This window comes from Salvelinus namaycush, chromosome 20 (assembly GCF_016432855.1).
Source record: "Salvelinus namaycush isolate Seneca chromosome 20, SaNama_1.0, whole genome shotgun sequence".
In the NCBI taxonomy this organism is placed as follows: Eukaryota; Metazoa; Chordata; class Actinopteri; order Salmoniformes; family Salmonidae; genus Salvelinus; species Salvelinus namaycush.
This window is the reverse complement of record NC_052326.1, coordinates 37938807-37958963: the sequence shown is the minus strand read 5'-3', so window position 1 is coordinate 37958963 and position 20157 is coordinate 37938807. Positions and strand designations below refer to the sequence as shown.

At 43.9% G+C, this 20157-nt stretch overlaps 1 protein-coding gene across 1 annotated transcript in view; it reads left to right on the top strand.

The window, feature by feature from the left end:
• The window catches only part of LOC120064609 (phosphatidylinositol 4-phosphate 3-kinase C2 domain-containing subunit beta-like), a 43271-nt gene extending 23380 nt beyond the window's left edge, over positions 1 to 19891 (top strand). Inside the window, exons 15-31 of the mRNA XM_039015211.1 lie at positions 888 to 1076; positions 1455 to 1548; positions 1662 to 1756; positions 2760 to 3048; positions 3183 to 3275; positions 3440 to 3569; positions 8185 to 8321; positions 8451 to 8620; positions 8844 to 9000; positions 9086 to 9195; positions 9530 to 9731; positions 10118 to 10242; positions 15128 to 15245; positions 16742 to 16829; positions 19049 to 19155; positions 19322 to 19450; positions 19650 to 19891. Coding sequence (XP_038871139.1) covers positions 888 to 1076; positions 1455 to 1548; positions 1662 to 1756; positions 2760 to 3048; positions 3183 to 3275; positions 3440 to 3569; positions 8185 to 8321; positions 8451 to 8620; positions 8844 to 9000; positions 9086 to 9195; positions 9530 to 9731; positions 10118 to 10242; positions 15128 to 15245; positions 16742 to 16829; positions 19049 to 19155; positions 19322 to 19450; positions 19650 to 19841 — 2425 coding nt within the window. The 3' untranslated portion in view covers positions 19842 to 19891. The remainder of the gene's footprint in view (positions 1 to 887; positions 1077 to 1454; positions 1549 to 1661; positions 1757 to 2759; positions 3049 to 3182; positions 3276 to 3439; positions 3570 to 8184; positions 8322 to 8450; positions 8621 to 8843; positions 9001 to 9085; positions 9196 to 9529; positions 9732 to 10117; positions 10243 to 15127; positions 15246 to 16741; positions 16830 to 19048; positions 19156 to 19321; positions 19451 to 19649) is intronic.
• The last annotated feature ends 266 nt before the right edge of the window (positions 19892 to 20157 follow it).

The following is a 20157-nucleotide window of genomic DNA, read 5'->3' as shown; positions in this document are numbered from 1 at the left end:
TCTCCCCCTTACACACACCTTCCAAACATTGTCTTTTTTTGTGTTTGCCTGTTTCAAATTTAACGATTGTTCTTTATTGGCGTAACTATGTTAGAGTGAGTATTGCCAAAGCAAAGAGAAACAGAGCAGTGTTATCGTGACAGAGCAAAGAGAGCATTGATACGTGTTGGCCACATTTGTACGAGGGTTATCTATCTCTTGATCTGTAGTGGATAGGATAGATGAAACGATAAGTATCTGTCAAGGCCCACGTAGAATGTGATTACAAGCAGCAGTAGTTCCTGGTTTTTGGATTTCGTCATTGATCATTTGGAAAATCAAGATTGGGAGAAGGCTGTGCTTAAACTGGTGCCGTGATTTTCAAGCCTGTGTGCGGATGATAAATGCTTTCCACTAGATTCCACAGCCACAAAGTCAAAATAGGCTGAAATTCCTGAAAACAGAACCTTTGGCCATGATAAACACGGGTGAAATTAGCGGAACAGAGGAGTTTGGCCGATAGTTTCCGTTTACGAGAGAGGAGACTTCACTTCCTTTCTTCACACAAAGGTAATCACAATTGTTAACGGCATCCCCCCAGAAGTAAAACAGGAAATGACAAACTTTCGCAAAATAATTTTACTTCTGGGTAACCAAGATTATCTATATCTTTATTACAGTGGAGAGAGGCCATCTAATGCTGCTGAGAGCAACACCAAAATATACAGTATTTCCCCTTTTATTTCCAACCTTTCACTCTTTTTACCCCTCCCTTCTCTCCATATCCCCCTCTCTTTCCCCCACTCTCAAGCTAAATATTAATGTCAGCTTATATTTATTCTCTCTGTTTCTCTCTGTGTCTGTCTCTCTCTCTCTCTGTGTCTGTCTCTCTCTGTCTCTGTGTCCAGGTTGACTCCAGAGGACAAGCGTCTGTTGTGGGAGAAGCGTTCGTTCTGCCAGTCAGAGAGTGGTGCCCTGCCCCTGGTGCTGGCTAGTGCCCCCCGCTGGGAGTGGGCATGTCTGTCAGATATCTATGCCCTGCTCCGCCAGTGGGCATGTCTCAACCACCACCACGCACTGGGCCTGCTGCATGCCACGTAAGGGGACTGTGTGTTTGCATGTGTGCATGTGGTTGCCAGGCAATGGTTTCTGGGGCAACACTGGCCAAGGAAACAGTCACAACCTTGTCATGATGTGTTCAGACTGGAGGTGTTCATGTGGACCACAGACATGCTGGCAGTTTGGGGTCATGGTCAGAGATGGGAGTGGACCTGACAGGCTTAGAATCCTGTTCTGGAACATAAATACCAAATACCAACCAGCAGGACAACATACATGACATCACATGCATCATCCTCTTTTAAAAATGACAGTTCAATGATTAATGAGGTCCAAGCTTGATCTCTCAAATCTTTATTTATTTTGGATTGAAACAATTTAATAATATAATGCCAAATGTATTGAATGTGTATTAGGTTCCCTGATCAGGAGCTGAGGCATACTGCAGTACAGTGGATGGACTCTATCTCTGACCCTGAGCTGCTGGACTTCCTACCACAGCTGGTGCAGGTAACACTGTACCAATGCCTTATGATTACCATACAAACACCTCGTTAGAGGGCTATGTGGAGCATCTAACCAACTCTCTCAATCGTCTCTCTCGCCCTCGCGCTGTCTCGCAGGCTCTGAAATATGAGTGTTACCTGGACAGCCCGTTGGTGCGTTTCCTGCTACGGAGAGCCATAGGGGACATGCGCATCGCACACTATCTCTTCTGGTGAGACTTACACACATATCAGCTCATGCATCAAGACACACTCAGCCTTCCTTTTGTCTTCACACACAACCTGATGTAGGCTCACAGACACACAACCTGATGTAGGCTCAAAGACACACAACCTGATGTAGGCTCACAGACACACAACCTGATGTAGGCTCACAGACACACAACCTGATGTAGGCTCACAGACACACAACCTGATGTAGGCTCACAGACACACAACCTGATGTAGGCTCACAGACACACAACCTGATGTAGGCTCACAGACACACAACCTGATGTAGGCTCACAGACACACAACCTGATGTAGGCTCACAGACACACAACCTGATGTAGGCTCACAGACACACAACCTGATGTAGGCTCACAGACACACAACCTGATGTAGGCTCACAGACACACAACCTGATGTAGGCTCACAGACACACAACCTGATGTAGGCTCACAGACACACAACCTGATGTAGGCTCAGACACACAACCTGATGTAGGCTCAGACACACGCGCAGCCTGATGTAGGCTCACAGAAACACCACCTCTTAACATAGACATGAGGCAATTCATGACTCACATTCGCTCACAGAAACACCCAATAAAAAAGTAAAGTACAGCATTCCATACATGACAATGCTCTAATGTCGGACAATGTCATTGATGCTCTGTCTTCAGTAGGGCAAACATGTTTCCACCTGCTGGACAGATTGGGAAATACTTAAACAAACTCACTGGATGATGCATAAAAAAATATTCTTAAAATGTAGTTAACACGATTACATCAGGGCCCATATTCATAAGAAGTAGGATTGCTGATCTGGGATCAGGTCCACCCTGTTAACCATTATGATTTAAAGGCTAAATTGATGCTAGAGGAGCACTCAGAGATGCTTCATGAATACGGGCCCTGAACACAAAGTACACATTTGTTAAATGCTGACATGTATAAATGTACACAGTACTGCACAGTGGACCACATAGTCAGATACATTTCCTCTGTCTCCCAGGTTGTTGAAGGACACTCTGCAGGACAGCCAATTCAGTGGGAGGTACCAGCACCTGTTAGCAGGCCTGCTGTGCTGTGTTGGTCGGGGTTTCCGAGAGGAGTTTGACAGACAGTGCTGGCTGGTCACCATCCTGGCTAAAGTAGCCCAACGTGTCCGGGACACCTCTCCCTCCAGCAGACAGGCCATCCTTCGAGAGGGACTGGAGGAGGTCAGGGAGTTCTTCTCTGTCAGTAGCAGCTGCCGTCTCCCCCTCAACCCTGGCATGCTGGTCAAAGCCATCAACATACAGGTACGTGTTTGTGTTAGTGTGCGTGCGTACGTACGTGTGTGTTTGCTCCTGTGTGTTTTACTGTGTGTGTGTGTGTGTGTGTTTTACTCCTGTCTGTATGTGAGCTCGTGTCTGTGTGTGATCTCTGTCTGCAGTTGTGTTCTTACTTCAACTCCAACGCCGTGCCGCTCAAACTGTCCTTCCAGAACCTGGATCCTCTGGGAGACAACATCAATGTCATCTTCAAGGTAAACATTTCAAACACCACTGAATCAGAGAGCCACTTAAGACTACTGAGATGCAGCCACTGTTTTACTCTACTGAATCAACAATCCACTTAAATGTGCCTTTCTGAACCCTTGTTGACCTTCGACCTCTGTGACCGCTGTATCTTCTGACCTCTGCTCTCAAGTCAGGTGACGACCTGCGCCAGGACATGCTGACCCTGCAGATCATCCGCATCATGAACAAGATCTGGATCCAGGAGGGGCTGGACATGAGGATGGTGATCTTCAGATGTTTTTCTACCGGACGAGGCAGAGGTAAGGAGGGAGGGGGAGAGAGCGAGAGGTTCCTGTTTTGATTGATTTAATAAAGTGAGTTAGGTCTGCTTTATACCAAATTAGCATACCCCCTGAGTCTCTTCCCTGTTTTACTTCTGGTAGTTGGGTGGATGGGACTACCAGCTCTCTCTAACTTAGAGGGCAACCAGTGGGTTCATCTCCTTTTTACCATGTTTCTTGTAGGTTGACAATGTCTATAGGATGACAATGTGTGTATTTCTGATTTATTTGGGGAAAGTAGAATAAGCTTTTTCAGTCACTCCATTGAGTGCTGTGGCCTGCCTTTCCTCCTGTGCTCTCACGTCATTTTTGCCTGTGTGTATTATTATCAAATCAAAATAAAATCAAATTTTATTTGTCACATGTGCCGAATACAACAAGTGTAGACTTTACTGTGAAATGTTTACTTACAAGCCCTTAACCAACAGTGCAGTTCAAGAAGAAAATATTTACCAAGTAGACTAAAATAAAAAGTAATAATAAAAGTAACACAATAAGAATAACGAGGCTATATACAGGGGGCACCGGTACCGAGTCAGTGTGCGGGGTTACATGCTAGTTGAGGTAATCTGTATGTAGGTGGGGGCGAAGTGATGATGCATAGGTAACAAACAAACAGCGAGTGTACAAAAGGTAGGGGGGGTCAATGTAAATTTTCCGGTGGCGATTTTATTAATTGTTCAGCAGTCTTATGGCTTGGGGGTAGAAGTTGTTGAGGAGCCTTTTGGTCCTAGACTTGGCGCTCCGGTACAGCTTGCCGTGCGGAAGCAGAGAAAACAGTCTATACAGACTTGGGTGACTGAAGTCTCTGACAATTTTATGGGCTTTCCTCTGACACCGCCTATTATATACAGTTGAAGTCAGAAGTTTACATACAACTTAGCCAAATACATTTATACATTTATATAAATACATTTAATTCACATTTATTCACAATTCCTGACATTTAATCCTAGTAAAAATTCCCTGTTTTAGGTCAGTTAGGATCACCACTTTTTTTATTTTAAGAATGTGAAATGTCAGAATAATAGTAGAGAGAATGATTTATTTCAGCTTTTATTTATTTCATCACATTCCCAGTGGGTCAGAAGTTTACATACACTCAATTAGTATTTGGTAGCATTGATTTTACATTGTTTAACTTGGGTCAAAAGTTTTGGGTAGCCTTCCACAAGCTTCCCACAATAAGTTGGGTGAATTTTGGCCCATTCCTCCTGACAGAGCTGGTGTAACTGAGTCAGGTTTGTAGGCCTCCTTGCTCGCACATGCTTTTTCAGTTCTGCCCGCAAATGTTCAATGGGATTGAGGTCAGGGCTTTGTGATGGCCACCTCAATACCTTGACTTTGTTGTCCTTAAGCCATTTTGCCACAACTTTGGAAGTATGCTTGGGGTCATTGTCCATGTGGAAGACCCATTTGCGACTAAGCTTTAACTTCCTGACTGATGTCTTGAGATGTTGCTTCAATATATACACATACTTTTCCTTTCTCATGAAGCCATCTATTTTGTGAAGTGCACCAGTCCCTCCTGCAGCAAAGCACACCCACAACATGATGCTGCCACCCCTGTGTTTCACGGCTGGGATGGTGTTCTTTGGCTTGCAAGCCTCCCCCTTTTCCTCTTAACATAACGATGGTCATTATGGCCAAACAGTTCTGTTTTTGTTTCATCAGACCAGAGGACATTTCTCCAAAAAGTACAATCTTTGTCCCCATGTGCAGTTGCAAACCATAGTCTGGCTTTTTTATGGCGGTTTTATAGCAGTGGCTTCTTCCTTGCTGAGCGGCCTTTCAGGTTATGTCGATATAGGACTCGTTTTACTGTGGATATAGATACTTTTATACCTGTTTCCTCCAGCATCTTCACGTCCTTTGCTGTTGTTCTGGGATTGATTTGCACTTTTCGCACCAAGGTACGTTCATCTCTAGGAGACAGAATGTGTCTCCTTCCTGAGGGGTATGAAGGCTGCGTGGTCCCATGGTGTTAATACTTGCGTAATATTGTTTGTACAGATGAACGTGGTACCTTCAGGCGTTTAGAAATGGCTCCCAAGGATGTACCAGACTTGTGGAGGTCTCCAATTTTTTTTCTGAGGTCTTGGCTGATTTCTTTTGATTTTCCCATGATGTCAAGCAAAGAGGCACTGAGTTTGAAGGTAGGCCTTGAAATACATCCACAGGTACACCTCCAATTGACTCAAATGATGTCAATTAGCCTCAGCAGAAGCTTCTAAAGCCATGACATAATTTTCTGGAATTTTCCCAGCTGTTTAAAGGCAGTCAACTTAGTGTATGTAAACTTCTGACCCAATGGAATTGTGATACAGTGAATTATAAGGGAAATAATCTGTCTCTAAACAATCGTTGGTAAAAATATTTGTGTCATGCACAAAGTAGATGTCCTAACTGACCTAAGTCAGGAAATTTGTGGAGTGGTTGAAAAAATAGTTTTAATGACTCCAACCTAAGTGTATGTTAACTTCCGACTTCAACTGTAGGTCCTGGATGGCAGGAAGCTTGGCCACGGTGATGTATTGGGCCATTCGCACTATCCTCTGTAGCGCCTTACTGTCAAATGCCGAGCAGTTTTCATTGTTGGGGTTCGTTTCCTTGTTCCTTGTCAATCATTGGTGAAATCAGCATTATGACAATATCTTTAATTAAATCATTAGAAAATCTTTATTAATGCAATTGCAGACAGAAGTTGACAACAGGAAGATAACGCATGTTTCCGAGTAAGTTCTGCATCAAAGAAAAGGTCCCATCTTATTTTATCAAACCTGAAATCCTGCCCTCGTGATGTCACTGCCTACGTCATTATCTTTTACTCATGAGACCAAAACCATGCCTACAAAGCTATATAAACAAGGCTTTTAGTGTGTTATCTAAAAGCTTAGCAGTAAATGTCCAAGTTGATTTATAGTGGAGTGTCTGAGTAGTCTTATCTCCTACACTCCCCTGCAGAGTTCTGTCTGTCACACATTTCTCAGACAGTTTCTTTATAAGAGAGAGAGAACTAGAAAACCACTGTGGAACAATATTAAAACCTCATAATGTGTATATATATTGTTAATCTGTAGTCTAGGACCCTATAAATGTAAAGAGGGAGGGGTCTTATAACCCCTGTTCTATTAATACAACATAAGCATAATAAATGATTCTAATACATCAATCATTTGGTACAGCCCCAATCATGACCCCTAGGTGAACTTCTAACACCATACCAGGCGGTGATACAACCGGTCAGGATGCTCTTAATGGTGCAGCTGTAGAACTTTTTGAGGATCTGGGAACCCATGCCAAATCTTTTCAGTCTCCTGAGGGGGGAAAGGTTTTGTCGTGCCCTCTTCACGACTGTCTTGGTATGTTTTGACCATGATAGTTCGTTGGTGATATGGACACCAAGGAACTTGATACTCTCGACCCGCTCCACTACAGCCCCGTCGATGTTAATGGGGGCCTGTTCGGCCCGCCTTTTGCTGTAGTCCACGATCAGCTCCTTTGTCTTGCTCACATTGAGGGAGAGGTTGTTGTCCTGGCACCACACTGCCAGTTCTCTGACCACCTCCCTATAGGCCATCTCATCGTTGTCGGTGATCAGGCCTACCACTGTTGTGTCGTCAGCAAACTTAATGATGGTTTGGAGTTGTGTTTGGTCACACAGTCGTGGGTGAACAAGGATTACAGGAGGGGACTAAGTACACACCCCTGAGGGGCCCAAGTGTTAAGGATCAGCGTGGCAGACGTGTTGTTGCCTACTCTTACCACTTGGGGGCGGCCCATCAGGAAGCCTAAGATCACCTTGCGCAATGCCAAGCGTTGGCTGGAGTGGTGTAAAGCTCACCGCCATTGGACTCTATAGCAGTGGAAACACGTTCTCTGGAGTGATGAATCACGATTCACCATTTGGCATTCCGACGGACGAATCTGGGTTTGGCGGATGCCAGGAGAACGCTACCTGCACCAAAGCATGGTACCAACTGTAAAGTTTGGTGGAGGAGGAATAATGGTCTGGGGCTGTTTTTCATGGTTCAGGCTAGGCCCCTTTGTTCCAGTGAAGGGAAATCTTAACGTTATAGCATACAATGACATTATAGACGATTCTGTGCTTCCAACTTTGTGGCAAAAGTTTGGGGAAGGCCCTTTTCTTGTTTCAGCATGACAATGCCCCTTTTGCACAAAGCGAGGTCCATAGAGAAATGGTTTGTCGGTGTGGAAGAACTTGATTGGCCTGCACTGAGCTCTGACCTCAACCCCATCGATCACTTTTGGGATGAATTGGAACACCGACTTACTCGGCCAACAGCAGTCCCCGACATCACTAGTGGCTGAATGGAAGCAAGTCCCCGCAGCAATATTCCAACATCTAGTGGAAAGCCTTCCCAGAAGAGTGGAGGCTGTTATAGCAGCAAAGGGGGGACCAACTCCATATCAATGCCCATGATTTTGGAATGAGAAGTTCGACGAGCAGGTGTCCACATACACTACATAACCAAAAAGTATGTGTCTCTCTCTCGCCCTCCTCTCTTTCTCCTCTCTCGCTCTCCTCTCTTTCTCATCTCTCTCTCTCTCTTCTCTCCTCTCTCTCTCTCAGGTATGGTGGAGATGATTCCCCAGGCTGAGACTCTGAGGAGGATCCAGGGGGAACATGGAGTGACTGGTTCCTTTAAGGACCGACCCCTGGCTGACTGGCTACAGAAACACAACCCCACAGAGGACGAGTATGAGAAGGTACAGTCAGACACATGTGCACGCATGCACAAACTATCACCCACTCGCCCACTCTCTCAACCTCCCACCAACACTCTCGTCGTACACACTTTGACCTGTAACCTCTGACCCTGTGCTGTGTCCTGCTAGGCTGTGGAGAACTTTATCTACTCGTGCGCAGGCTGCTGCGTGGCCACCTACATCCTGGGTATCTGTGACCGCCACAATGACAATATCATGCTAAAGACCAGCGGTCACATGTTCCACATCGACTTTGGCAAGTTTTTAGGACATGCCCAGATGTTTGGCAACATCAAACGGTGAGCCCGGGAGGGCGCTGGGAAATGTATGCCCAACTTCAATTTCAAATCTAGATGTAGTCCCTATTGTGAGGACAGAGGAACGTAACTTTTCCCACTGTCTTTGTTTTTGGTTTAGTCTTTAGCTGATTGGCAGACAGACAGATGGTTCTGTTCCTGTTGGTAGAGACCAATGGCCCTGTGTTCTGATTGGTATTTATCTGTGTGTATTTGTGATTGGCAGAGACCGTGCTCCGTTTGCGTTCACCTCTGACATGGCCTATGTCATCAACGGAGGAGAGAAACCTTCCAGTCGTTTCCATGACTTTGTGGACCTGTGCTGTGAGGCCTACAACCTCATCCGCAAACACACACACCTCTTCCTCAACCTACTGGGACTGGTACGTATACATACACGTGTGTGTGTGTGTGTGTGTGTGTGTACGAACACACACACACTGATGTCTTCCTTTGTGTCCTGTATAGATGTTGTCGTGTGGCATTCCTGAGCTGTCAGAGCTGGATGATCTGAAGTATGTCTACGACGCCTTGAGACCTCACGAGTCTGAGGCTGACGCTACAATGTACTTCACCAGGTACACGCACACAGTATATTCTATATATTTTTTATTTAACATTTATTTAACTAGGCAAGTCAGTTAAGAAGAAATTCTTATTTATAATGACGGCCTAGGAACAGTGGGTTAACTGCCTTGTTCAGCGGCAAAACGACAGATGTTTACCTTGTCAGCTCGGGGATTCGATCTAGCAACCTTTCGGTTACTGGCCCAACGCTCTAACCACTAGGCTACCCGCTGCCCCTATATAGACTTACAGTATAAACTGTACAGACATAGACTGTGTGGTCTCTTGTCTGACTCATCTCTCGCTTTCTCTCTCTCTCTCCCTCCTCTCTCTGTCCCTCTCTAGGTTGATAGAGTCCAGTCTGGGCAGTGTTGCAACTAAGTTGAACTTCTTCATCCATAACTTGGCCCAGATGAAGTTTGCCTCATCTGAGGAGCATCCTGTCCTCTCCTTTGCCCCTCGAGTTTACACCCTCAAGACTGATGGACTCATCCGCAACCTCTTTGTCTGCCGACACATACGAACGTACAGTTCCAGCAAAGGATACGTAAGTCTACAGTCATATACACCTACAGTCCTCGTAAATTAAACCTATGTGTAAATCAGTTACATGTTCATATAGGCCCAGCAAGGGATATGTCCACTATACTACATACGCACATACAGCCCCAGCAAATGATAAAATAATACGTACGTCTACAGTCATACAATATACTACGTATCCACACACAGCCCCATAAAATTAATGCTATGTAAGTCTACAGTTAGCTACACACACATGCACCTACACTTTAGTATAAGCCCAGCAACAAATACAAAAGACAAACTGTCTCTCCCTAACCCTAACCCACAGCCTTCGTAAAGGATGCATCACGTAAGGCTGGAGTCATGTACGATCAACTGTATAGTGTGTGTGTGTCTCTCTCCCCACAGGCATTTGTGGTGAAGGTGGAGCGAGAGGGCGAGCAGGGGTCAGTGTTGGTCCAGAGGAGCTTTGAGGAGTTCTATGAACTACACAGTAAACTACGCCTCGTCTTCCCCTCATCCAAACTACCCAGGTAACACACACACACTGATCATGTACAGAACATCACCCTTCTCTTGAAACAACAACAGTAACTAAAACTAGTAATAGAGGAATAGTGATAATCATTGGAGTCTAAATAACCGTAGGAAATGATGTCACTGGTATCTGTAACTATCCACCTCATTTTCCAACACTTTTAAAACACGGAAGCCAAACGCGGCAACTATGGATACAACTTCCTCCGCGCTCGCACATTATCATAATTCATATGTGCGCCACTAGAAATCCCTGTATTTACCTGTTTCTGTTAACTGATATATCATGACAGAATACACCATATTACTGTCCTGCTAATGTGTCTGGACCTTGTGAACTGCAGTGAATAAACCCATAACTGATCCAAATGGTTTTTCCAATCAGGCAGGCTAGATGGAGTTATTTCTAAATGAACATGCATTCTATGGTAGAAAATGGCAAGATTATGTTTTAATACTGTTTATGAATCGAATAAGATTTCTCAGTGCTGTCTCATCTGTGTCTGTGGGACTGAGTTGGGGCTTGGCGCTAGCAATTGATTTATGATGGCTTGGTGATAGAGCCTGCAGTCCATTGAATGATTAGTGTCTGTGTAATGCTGGCCTGTGTGCCAGGGCCAGGTGAACCCTCCCTCCAGTTTCTCTCTCACATGCAGATGAACACTGGACTTGTTGCATTAGTATCTGTGTGTTAAGGAGTGTGAAACTGAAAAAATAACCCTGTATAAACAAGCAGTAAATGACCTAGTGGCAGAAACCTGGCGCAATGTAAATCTTGCTGTCCGTTGATTGATAGCACAATGTACCTTTGTATAATTCTACACATCTGTTGTTTGTCATGAACATTCAGGAGGATGTACTTTGCTATAAAGAGCTGTAACCCAAATCTGCTCGTTGGGCTATCAACGATTATCGATGGGTGGTCGTTGACCAGCTCAATTATTGCAATTCTTCATCGATAATAAAGGTTGATTATTTGAAGAAATAACAAAGTCTCTCTCACTTGGTTAGAATTTCCACCACAATTAAAAAAACAGGCTTTTGAGCAGTTATTAAATGACAGGCTATTCACTGCAGTTTACAGCCTAGACCAGAGTTTTGTTACTCACTTAAAAACAATAATAACATTCTTCATTTCATTGTGTTCTAGCCTAGGTAGAATACATTTCTTGTCCCTAAAAACTGAAACAATAGGGTGTGTTTTCTAGCTGTTAGCTGGGGACTGGGAAGGAGCGCTCAGCACAGCCTCAGGAGCACACAGTGTAGGCAGCTACCTAGGATTTCTTTATCTGATAAACCTTTTTTTACTTTCACTGTGTAAATTGACTGGATATATTCACTTGTAGTGTGAAGCCTAACATTGAGCTAATGAATTATTGGCTAATATGCATCCACTTCTAACTTAGTCTACAGCCTGTCTGTTTTCACTGTTCTGTTGCGCAATTATGCACCTGGCCTTTTCACTGCCACAGCTATTCCTTTTAATTATTGTAGAGTCCCAGGAAAAGCCAGACTACAAAAGCTTGTTGGACACATTTCAACGTATTTTCTTTAGCCTACTAATAGTCTATTGGAGGGGAGATGCACGTTTGCTCTTGCTGGCTGAATATAAAATAGGCTACAGCATTCACGGGCAGGGAGTTGGAAAGGAGAAGCCAATATTTTACTACAGTAGGCCTATCTTAACACCAGGCTACATCCTGACAAAATACACTGTATGAGTCACCTGCTAATGTACCTTTCTAGACCTTCTAAACTGTCAAGAAGAGACCCAAATAGTTGCATACTCAGGCCTAGGCTGTTGGCCTATGCAGTTATTTCGGCATGAGCAGTTATTCAAATTAGCCTACATCACATCAGTTTACAGCCTATGGACAATATATATAGTATTCACTTGATAACAATAATACGTTCCTCATTGCGCTGTGTTGTTGTAGCCCAGGTATAATAATTGTATTGTCTAAAAACGTAGGCCACAGAGCACAGGCTGGAAGAACCCACTACAGATCTGCCATTTCATAATCTGTCAAATTATTTGTCTTGTACTTTGACAGGTAAATATTTAGCCTATAGCCCTAATATTTAGCTAATTATTAGCCTAATATCGAGCTAATGTTTAGCTTCTTACTTTGGCTACACATCACTAGACTTTCTTCCAGCTGTTTCCGTGTGCAACAGGCTATTGGCTATGCAAGCCTTTCCACAATAGGCCATTTCTCTTCTCGTAAAATCTCAGGAAAAGATACAGTAGGACATTTATTTTCATTTTTTATATTAGGCCTAATAGCCTATTTGGGGAAAGAAGCAGGCTTGGTCTTGCTGAATGTAGAACAAGCCTACAGCATAGAATATGCATGTCGGGGAAATGTGATCACTTTTGGCCGGTTATGATTACATTGTTGCACTGATACATTGCAAATAATTGCACAGGACATACAGAGATGAGCACAGTGAAAAGTAAGAACCAAAGGAATTGACAACTATTAGAAAAATGGAAATCACTTCAAACCACTTGAGCAACAAGGCAATGACATGCTGTAAAAGATGCACAGGCTAAACAGAGTTTGTTGAATTGCTACATTTCAATACAAGTGAGTATATTATTTTTCATTAGACCTCCATGTACATTGAAGTATTGTTTGCAGTTTTCACTATGACAATGAACACACCCTAAAAGCACTGAATGGTCTGAACCAGTATCTGTGTTAGAGACCCCATGAATGGTCTTGTTACCACCTTAGTATAAGCAGTGGAATGTGTTGATCAGTTGATTGACAGGTGTAGGACTGTAGAATGATCAACTATAAAATGTCCTCTTGTGTGGATGCTCACCAGCGTTTTATAGTTATGTAGCCTATAGTTTATCATTACAATTATGGTTATAGTTATTGGCTTGGTGTATGGCCCGGGCCTTAACTCTGACAACTAACGTTATTATCACAACAGAACTAGCCTACCAGTAGGACTAGTGAACTTAAATGAAATAAAATTACACTTATGCTTGTTTACTTTACTTTTATACTCTATGAATTGACTTTCAAATAATTTCCTCTGGCAAGTTTTCCACTGGCACGGGAAGTAAAGTGGAAGTGAAATCCATCACTTCCGTTATTTGGCTGTGCCCATAGCAATGTTTGAAAATGAGGTGGATACTAACTAACTGTAACAACTGTAAAGTGAAATCATAGCAATATCCTTTGATCAGTGGTGGAAAAAGTACCCAATTGTCATACTTAAAGATTTCATTTATCCCTTATTTACCAGGTAAGTTGACTGAGAACACATTCTCATTTACAGCAACGACCTGGGGAATAGTTACAGGGGAGATGAATGCGCCAATTGTAAGCTGGGGATTAATAGGTGACCGTTGTTTTTATGTGAATAACTTACATCGGAGAGTTTGGTAAAGTTCAAACATAATCCTTTACTCAGGTATAACATGTTACAGGTCACGACATCCTAATCAGACATTCATAATGCACCTGTTTATATATCCTAGATAGGTGCCCCACTAGTGCCATCTCTGGGTTGGCATTATGCCCATTATCTTAACAAACGTGATGGTATGAGGGCCAGATTGGGAATTTCTCCAGGACACCGGGGTTAACACCCCTACTCTTACGATAAGTGCCATGGGCTCTTTAGTGACCACAGAGAGTCAGGACACTCGTTTAACGTCCTATCCGATGGACGGCACCCTACACAGGGCAATGTCTCAAATCACTGCCCTGGGGCGTTGGGATATTTATTTTTAGACCAGGGGAAAGGGTGCCTCCTACTGGCCATCCAACACCACTTCCAGCAACATCTGGTCTCCCATCCAGGAATTGACCAGGACCAACCTTGCTTAGCTTCAGAAGGAAGCAAGCCAGCAGTGGGACGCAGGGTGGTATGCTGCTGGCAAGTTACCTTAATAGAAAATGAGTCAAGTAAAAGTGAAAGTCACCCTAAAATACTACTTGAGTAAAATTCTAAAAGTATTTGGTTTTAAATATACTTAAGTATCAAAAAGAAATGTAATTGCTAAAATATACTTAAGTATCAAAAGTATAAATCATTTCAAATTCCTTATATTAAGCAAACCAGACGGCACAATTTTCTTGTATTTAAATTTTTTCTCCCCAATTTTCGATCTTGTCTCATCGCTGCAACTCCCCAACGGGCTCGGGAGACGAAGGTCGAGTCATGGGTCTTCCCGAAACATGACCCGCCAAACCGCGCCTGCTTAACCCGGAAGCCAGGCGCACCAATGTGTCAGAGGAAACACTGTTCACCTGACAAACAAGGTCAGCCTACAGGCGCCCGGCCCGCCACAAGGAGTCGCTAGAGCGCGATGATCCAAGTAAAGCCCCTCCAGCCAAGCCCTCCCCTAACCCGGACGATGCTGGGCCAATTGTGCGCCGCCCTATGGGACTCCTGATCACGGCCGGTTGTGATACAGCCTGGGAAAGAACCAGGGTCTGTAGTGATGCCTCTAGCAGACCGCTGCGCCACCCGGGAGCCCCTCTTGTATTTTTTTCAATTTACGGATAGCCAGGGCACACTCCAACACTCAGACATCATTTACAAATGAAGCATGTGTGTTTAGTAAATCCGCTAGATCAGAGGCAATAGGGATGACCAGGGATGTTTTCTTGATAAATGTGTAACTTTGACCATTTTCCTGTCCTGCTAAGCATTCAAAAAGTAACGAGTACTTTTGGGTGTTTGGGAAAATTTATGGAGTAAAAGGTACATTATTTTCTTTAGCAATGTAGTGAAGTAAAAGTTATAAAAAATATACATAGTTGAGTAAAGTACAGATACCCCCAAAAATATCTTAACTAGTACTTTAAAGTATTTTCCTTACTTTACACCACTGCTTTTGATGCCCCCCCCCAGTTTCCCCAGCCGGTTTTTGATTGGGCGGTCTCGAGGAGAGGCGATGGCTGATAGGAGGAAAGACGAGCTCAACGGATACGTCTGGCATCTGGTGCACGCTGCGCCCGAGGTCGCCCAGGTAACCAGTCACCTCCGACCTTTGGTTCAGGCACTCAGTGACCCCTGTTGTGTGTCTGCCATTCTATTTTAAGGTCTATTTAAAGCACTGTGTTATCACTATATTCACTAGACCAGTGGTTCTCAAACCTCTTGGTTCCCCCAGACGTGATTCCCTTACCTGATTTACCTAGTCAGGTGTTGACTCTGTTCAATCAGGTGTGCTAACTCTGGAATAGATCAAATACATGGAATGACTGGGTGTCCCAGAGTACAGGTTTGAAAACCACTAGACTGACCATGAATGTCATCCTAATTTTATATTAACAGTTAATTTTTAATGCAAATGACTACAGTTGAAATCTGAAGTTTACATACACTCTGTTTGGAGTCATTAAAACTTGTTTTTCAACCACTCTACAAACTTCTTGTTAACAAACTATAGTTTTGGCAAGTCAGTTAGGACATCTACTGTGTGCATGACACAAGTAATTTTTCCAACAATTGTTTACAGACAGATTATTTAACTTATAACTCACTGTATCACAATTCCAGTGGGTCAGAAGTTTACTAAGTTGACTGTGCCTTTAAACAGCTTGGAAAATTCCAGAAAATTATGTCATGGCTTTAGAAGCTTCTGATAGGCTAATTGACATCATTAGAGTCAATTGGAGGTGTGCCTGTGGATGTATTTCAAGGCCTACCTTCAAACTCAGTGCCTCTTTGCTCAAATACTAATTGAGTGTACGTAAACTTCTGACCCACTGGGAATGTGATGAAAGAAATAAAAGCTGATATAAATCATTCTACTATTATTCTGACATTTCACATTCTTAAAATAAAGTGGTGATCCTAACTGACCTAAAACAGGGAACTTTTCCTAGGATTAAATGTCAGGAATTGTGAAACTGTGTTTAAATATATTTGGCTAAGGTGTATGTAAACTTTTAAACTGAATTGTTACTGTATTATTTATATAACTGCCAGTTATTTATGTGCACGGACACAGGCTCATTAAAGTGGAGGCAGAATGATCTGTGTGGAGTCAAGTCTACGTGGTTGTGGTTTCAGTATGACTGGAGTGTTTCTTAGAATTCAGCTCCTTCCTTTTAGAAGAAGCCGCATATCAGTGTTACAGCCTTAGACATACACACACAATCTGTCAGGGCGGGTACTGTAGTCACTTACCAGAACTGTCCTGCCTCTGATTGCTGGCAAACTTCCCTCTACTGTATCTCTAATAGAACAGTTTGACATCACACACACAGCTCAACTTCCATGTCAAACTTAAACACAAGCTAGAACTGCTCATTTCTTTTTTTCAGTTTGGAAATAGCGCCCACAGTGTTGGTGTGAGTTGATGTTCCACCTAGGAATGAATTAGGTCTCGTGGAGGTGTCATGTTGTTTTCTGTCATTAACTGAATGTACCTCCTCCTCCTCTTCCCCTTTCTTTCTGTCTCTCTCTCGCTCTCTCTCTGTGTCTGTCTTTCTGTCTCTCTGTATCTCTTTATCTCAGTGTGACCTCATCTACACTTTCTTCCATCCTCTGCAAAGAGACGAGAAACCTGGAACAGTGGTGAACACACTGCAGAGCAAACCTGCAGGTACACCCACCCACCCACCCACAGTGTGTGATGCATCAGGTGACTCGCTGAGAGGAGATGGTTATCTATTGGAAGCCTGATTTTAACAAGATGTAATGCACAGCATATAGCTACAGGGTTAACTTTATCACTTTCTAAAACAAACAGCCACACCAAGCAGAGTCCAATGTATAGAGCCCGTGACACACTCTGTGTCCTTGGCCACCGGAATAGTAGCCTATGTGATAACGTAACCAATCATAGACATTTTACATTTTAGTCATTTAGCAACGTTCATGGGTTAGAGGTTAAATGGAACTCCAGCTTTCAATCTGGCTGACTGGCGTTCTAATGAAGATGTATCTACAGCACATAGTATATACAGTGGGGCAAAAAAGTATTTAGTCAGCCACCAATTGTGCAAGTTCTCCCACTTAAAAAGATGAGAGGCCTATAATTTTCATCATAGGTACACTTCAACTATGACAGACAAAATGAGAGAGAAAAATCCAGAAAATCACATTGTAGGATTTTTTATGAATTTATTTGCAAATTATGGTGGAAAATAAGTATTTGGTCACCTACAAACAAGCAAGATTTCTGGCTCTCACAGACCTGTAACTTCTTCTTTAAGAGGCTCCTCTGTCCTCCACTCGTTACCTGTATTAATGGCACCTGTTTGAACTTGTTATCAGTATAAAAGACACCTGTCCACAACCTCAAACAGTCACACTCCAAACTCCACTATGGCCAAGACCAAAGAGCTGTCAAAGGACACCAGAAACAAAATTGTAGACCTGCACCAGGCTGGGAAGACTGAATCTGCAATAGGTAAGCAGCTTGGTTTGAAGAAATCAACTGTGGGAGCAATTATTAGGAAATGGAAGACATACAAGACCACTGATAATCTCCCTCAATCTGGGTCTCCACGCAAGATCTCACCCCGTGGGGTCAAAATGATCACAAGAACGGTGAGCAAAAATCCCAGAACCACACAGGGGGACCTAGTGAATGACCTGCAGAGAGCTGGGACCAAAGTAACAAAGCCTACCATCAGTAACACACTACGCCGCCAGGGACTCAAATCCTGCAGTGCCAGACGTGTCCCCCTGCTTAAGCCAGTACATGTCCAGGCCCGTCTGAAGTTTGCTAGAGAGCATTTGGATGATCCAGAAGAAGATTGGGAGAATGTCAAATGGTCAGATGAAACCAAAATAGAACTTTTTGGTTAAAAACTCAACTAGTTGTGTTTGGAGGACAAAGAATGCTGAGTTGCATCCAAAGAACACCATACCTACTGTGAAGCATGGGGGTGGAAACATCATGCTTTGGGGCTGTTTTTCTGCAAAGGGACCAGGACGACTGATCCGTGTAAAGGAAAGAATGAATGGGGCCATGTATAGTGAGATTGAGTGAAAACCTCCTTCCATCAGCAAGGGCATTGAAGATGAAACGTGGCTGGGTCTTTCAGCATGACAATGATCCCAAACACACCGCCTGGGCAACGAAGGAGTGGCTTCGTAAGAAGCATTTCAAGGTCCTGGAGTGGCCTAGCCAGTCTCCAGATCTCAACCCCATAGAAAATATTTGGAGGGAGTTGAAAGTCCGTGTTGCCCAGCAACAGCCCCAAAACATCACTGCTCTAGAGGAGATCTGCATGGAGGAATGGGCCAAAATACCAGCAGCAGTGTGTGAAAACCTTGTGAAGACTTACAGAAAACGTTTGACCTCTGTCATTGCCAACAAAGGGTATATAACAAAGTATTGAGAAACTTTTGTTATTGACCAAATACTTATTTTCCACCATAATTTGCAAATAAATTCATTAAAAATCCTACAATGTTATTTTCTGGATTTCTGTTTCTTATTTTGTCTGTCATAGTTGAAGTGTACCTATGATGAAAATTACAGGCCTCTCTCATCTTTTTAAGTGGGAGAACTTGCACAATTGGTGGCTGACTAAATACTTTTTTGCCCCACTGTAGGTATACAGTCACCTATCTCTGTAGATCCAGCCCTCCTTGCTCCCTGGGCCGTCACACATAAACACAATACATGTACACACACCTCCTGCCGCTATAAACACACACACACACACACACACACACACACACACACACACACACACACACACACACACACACACACACATACTGTATAGCCTTATTAAAATCCTACATTGAGACAATAATTCTGCTATAATCACATGCTCTGTCTCTGTCTTTCTCCCCCACCTGCAGAGATCTGTTGGGCTCCGGTCTCAGGCAAAGTGGTAGGAGAGGTCAAGCTCTCCATCTCCTACAAGAGTGACAAGCTCTTCATCATGGTCATGCACATACGAGGCCTGGTGAGTGTGTGTGTGTGTGTGTGCGTGTGCGTGTGCATGCATTCTGTGTGCGTGTGTACTTTCAGCATACTGATGCTAATTGAGAATGTAATGGTGTTGAAGACTTCTACTGTAGACTGTTATTTTAGATATATACTGACTATCCTTCCTCCTGTGTATTTCCTAGCAACCCTTGCAGGAAGGGACAGACCCTGACCCCTATGTCAAGCTGTACCTCCTCCCAGACCCCCAGAAAACCAGCAAGAGGAAGACCAAGGCCGCGCGCCGCACTTGCAACCCCACCTACAATGAGATGGTGAGACCTAGTTGATGTGTGACTGTGTATGTAACTTTGTGTATCTCGACTGTCCCTGTAGCTGGTGTATAACTCTGTGTGTCTTCTCTCTCTCTCTCTCTCTCTCTCTCTCTCTGTAGCTGGTGTATAACTCTGTGTGTCTTCTCTCTCTCTGTGTAGCTGGTGTATAACTCTGTGTGTGTCTTCTCTCTCCCTGTAGTTGGTATATGACCGTATCCCTCGCGGAGATCTGCAGCAGAGGGTTATCCACCTACGGGTACTGGGGGATGGTGCATTCTGGGAAAACACCCTGCTGGGCGAGGCCTTCATCCCCCTGAACACTCTGACACCTGGACAGTGCTGGGCAGACTGGCACCAACTGGGCACGCCCAGCACCGACTCCACACACTGAGTGAGAGAGAGGTGGAGGGTGAGAGAGAGGGCGAGAAATTACTAATCAGGTTGGCGTGTGTGTGTGTGTGTGTGTGTGTGTGTGTGTGTGTGTGTGTGTGTGTGTGTGTGTGTGTGTGTGTGTGTGTGTGTGTGTGTGTGTGTGTGTGTGTGTGTGTGTGTGTGTGTGCACGCGCATAGGTCTGTTCAGTTGTGAGAGTTGGTCTGGTTTATTCCCCCAATGGGGGTGTGTGTTGACTCCTATCATGCCCAGTGGGGGTGTGTGTTGACTCCTATCATGCCCAGTGGGGGTGTGTGTTGACTCCTATCATGTCCAG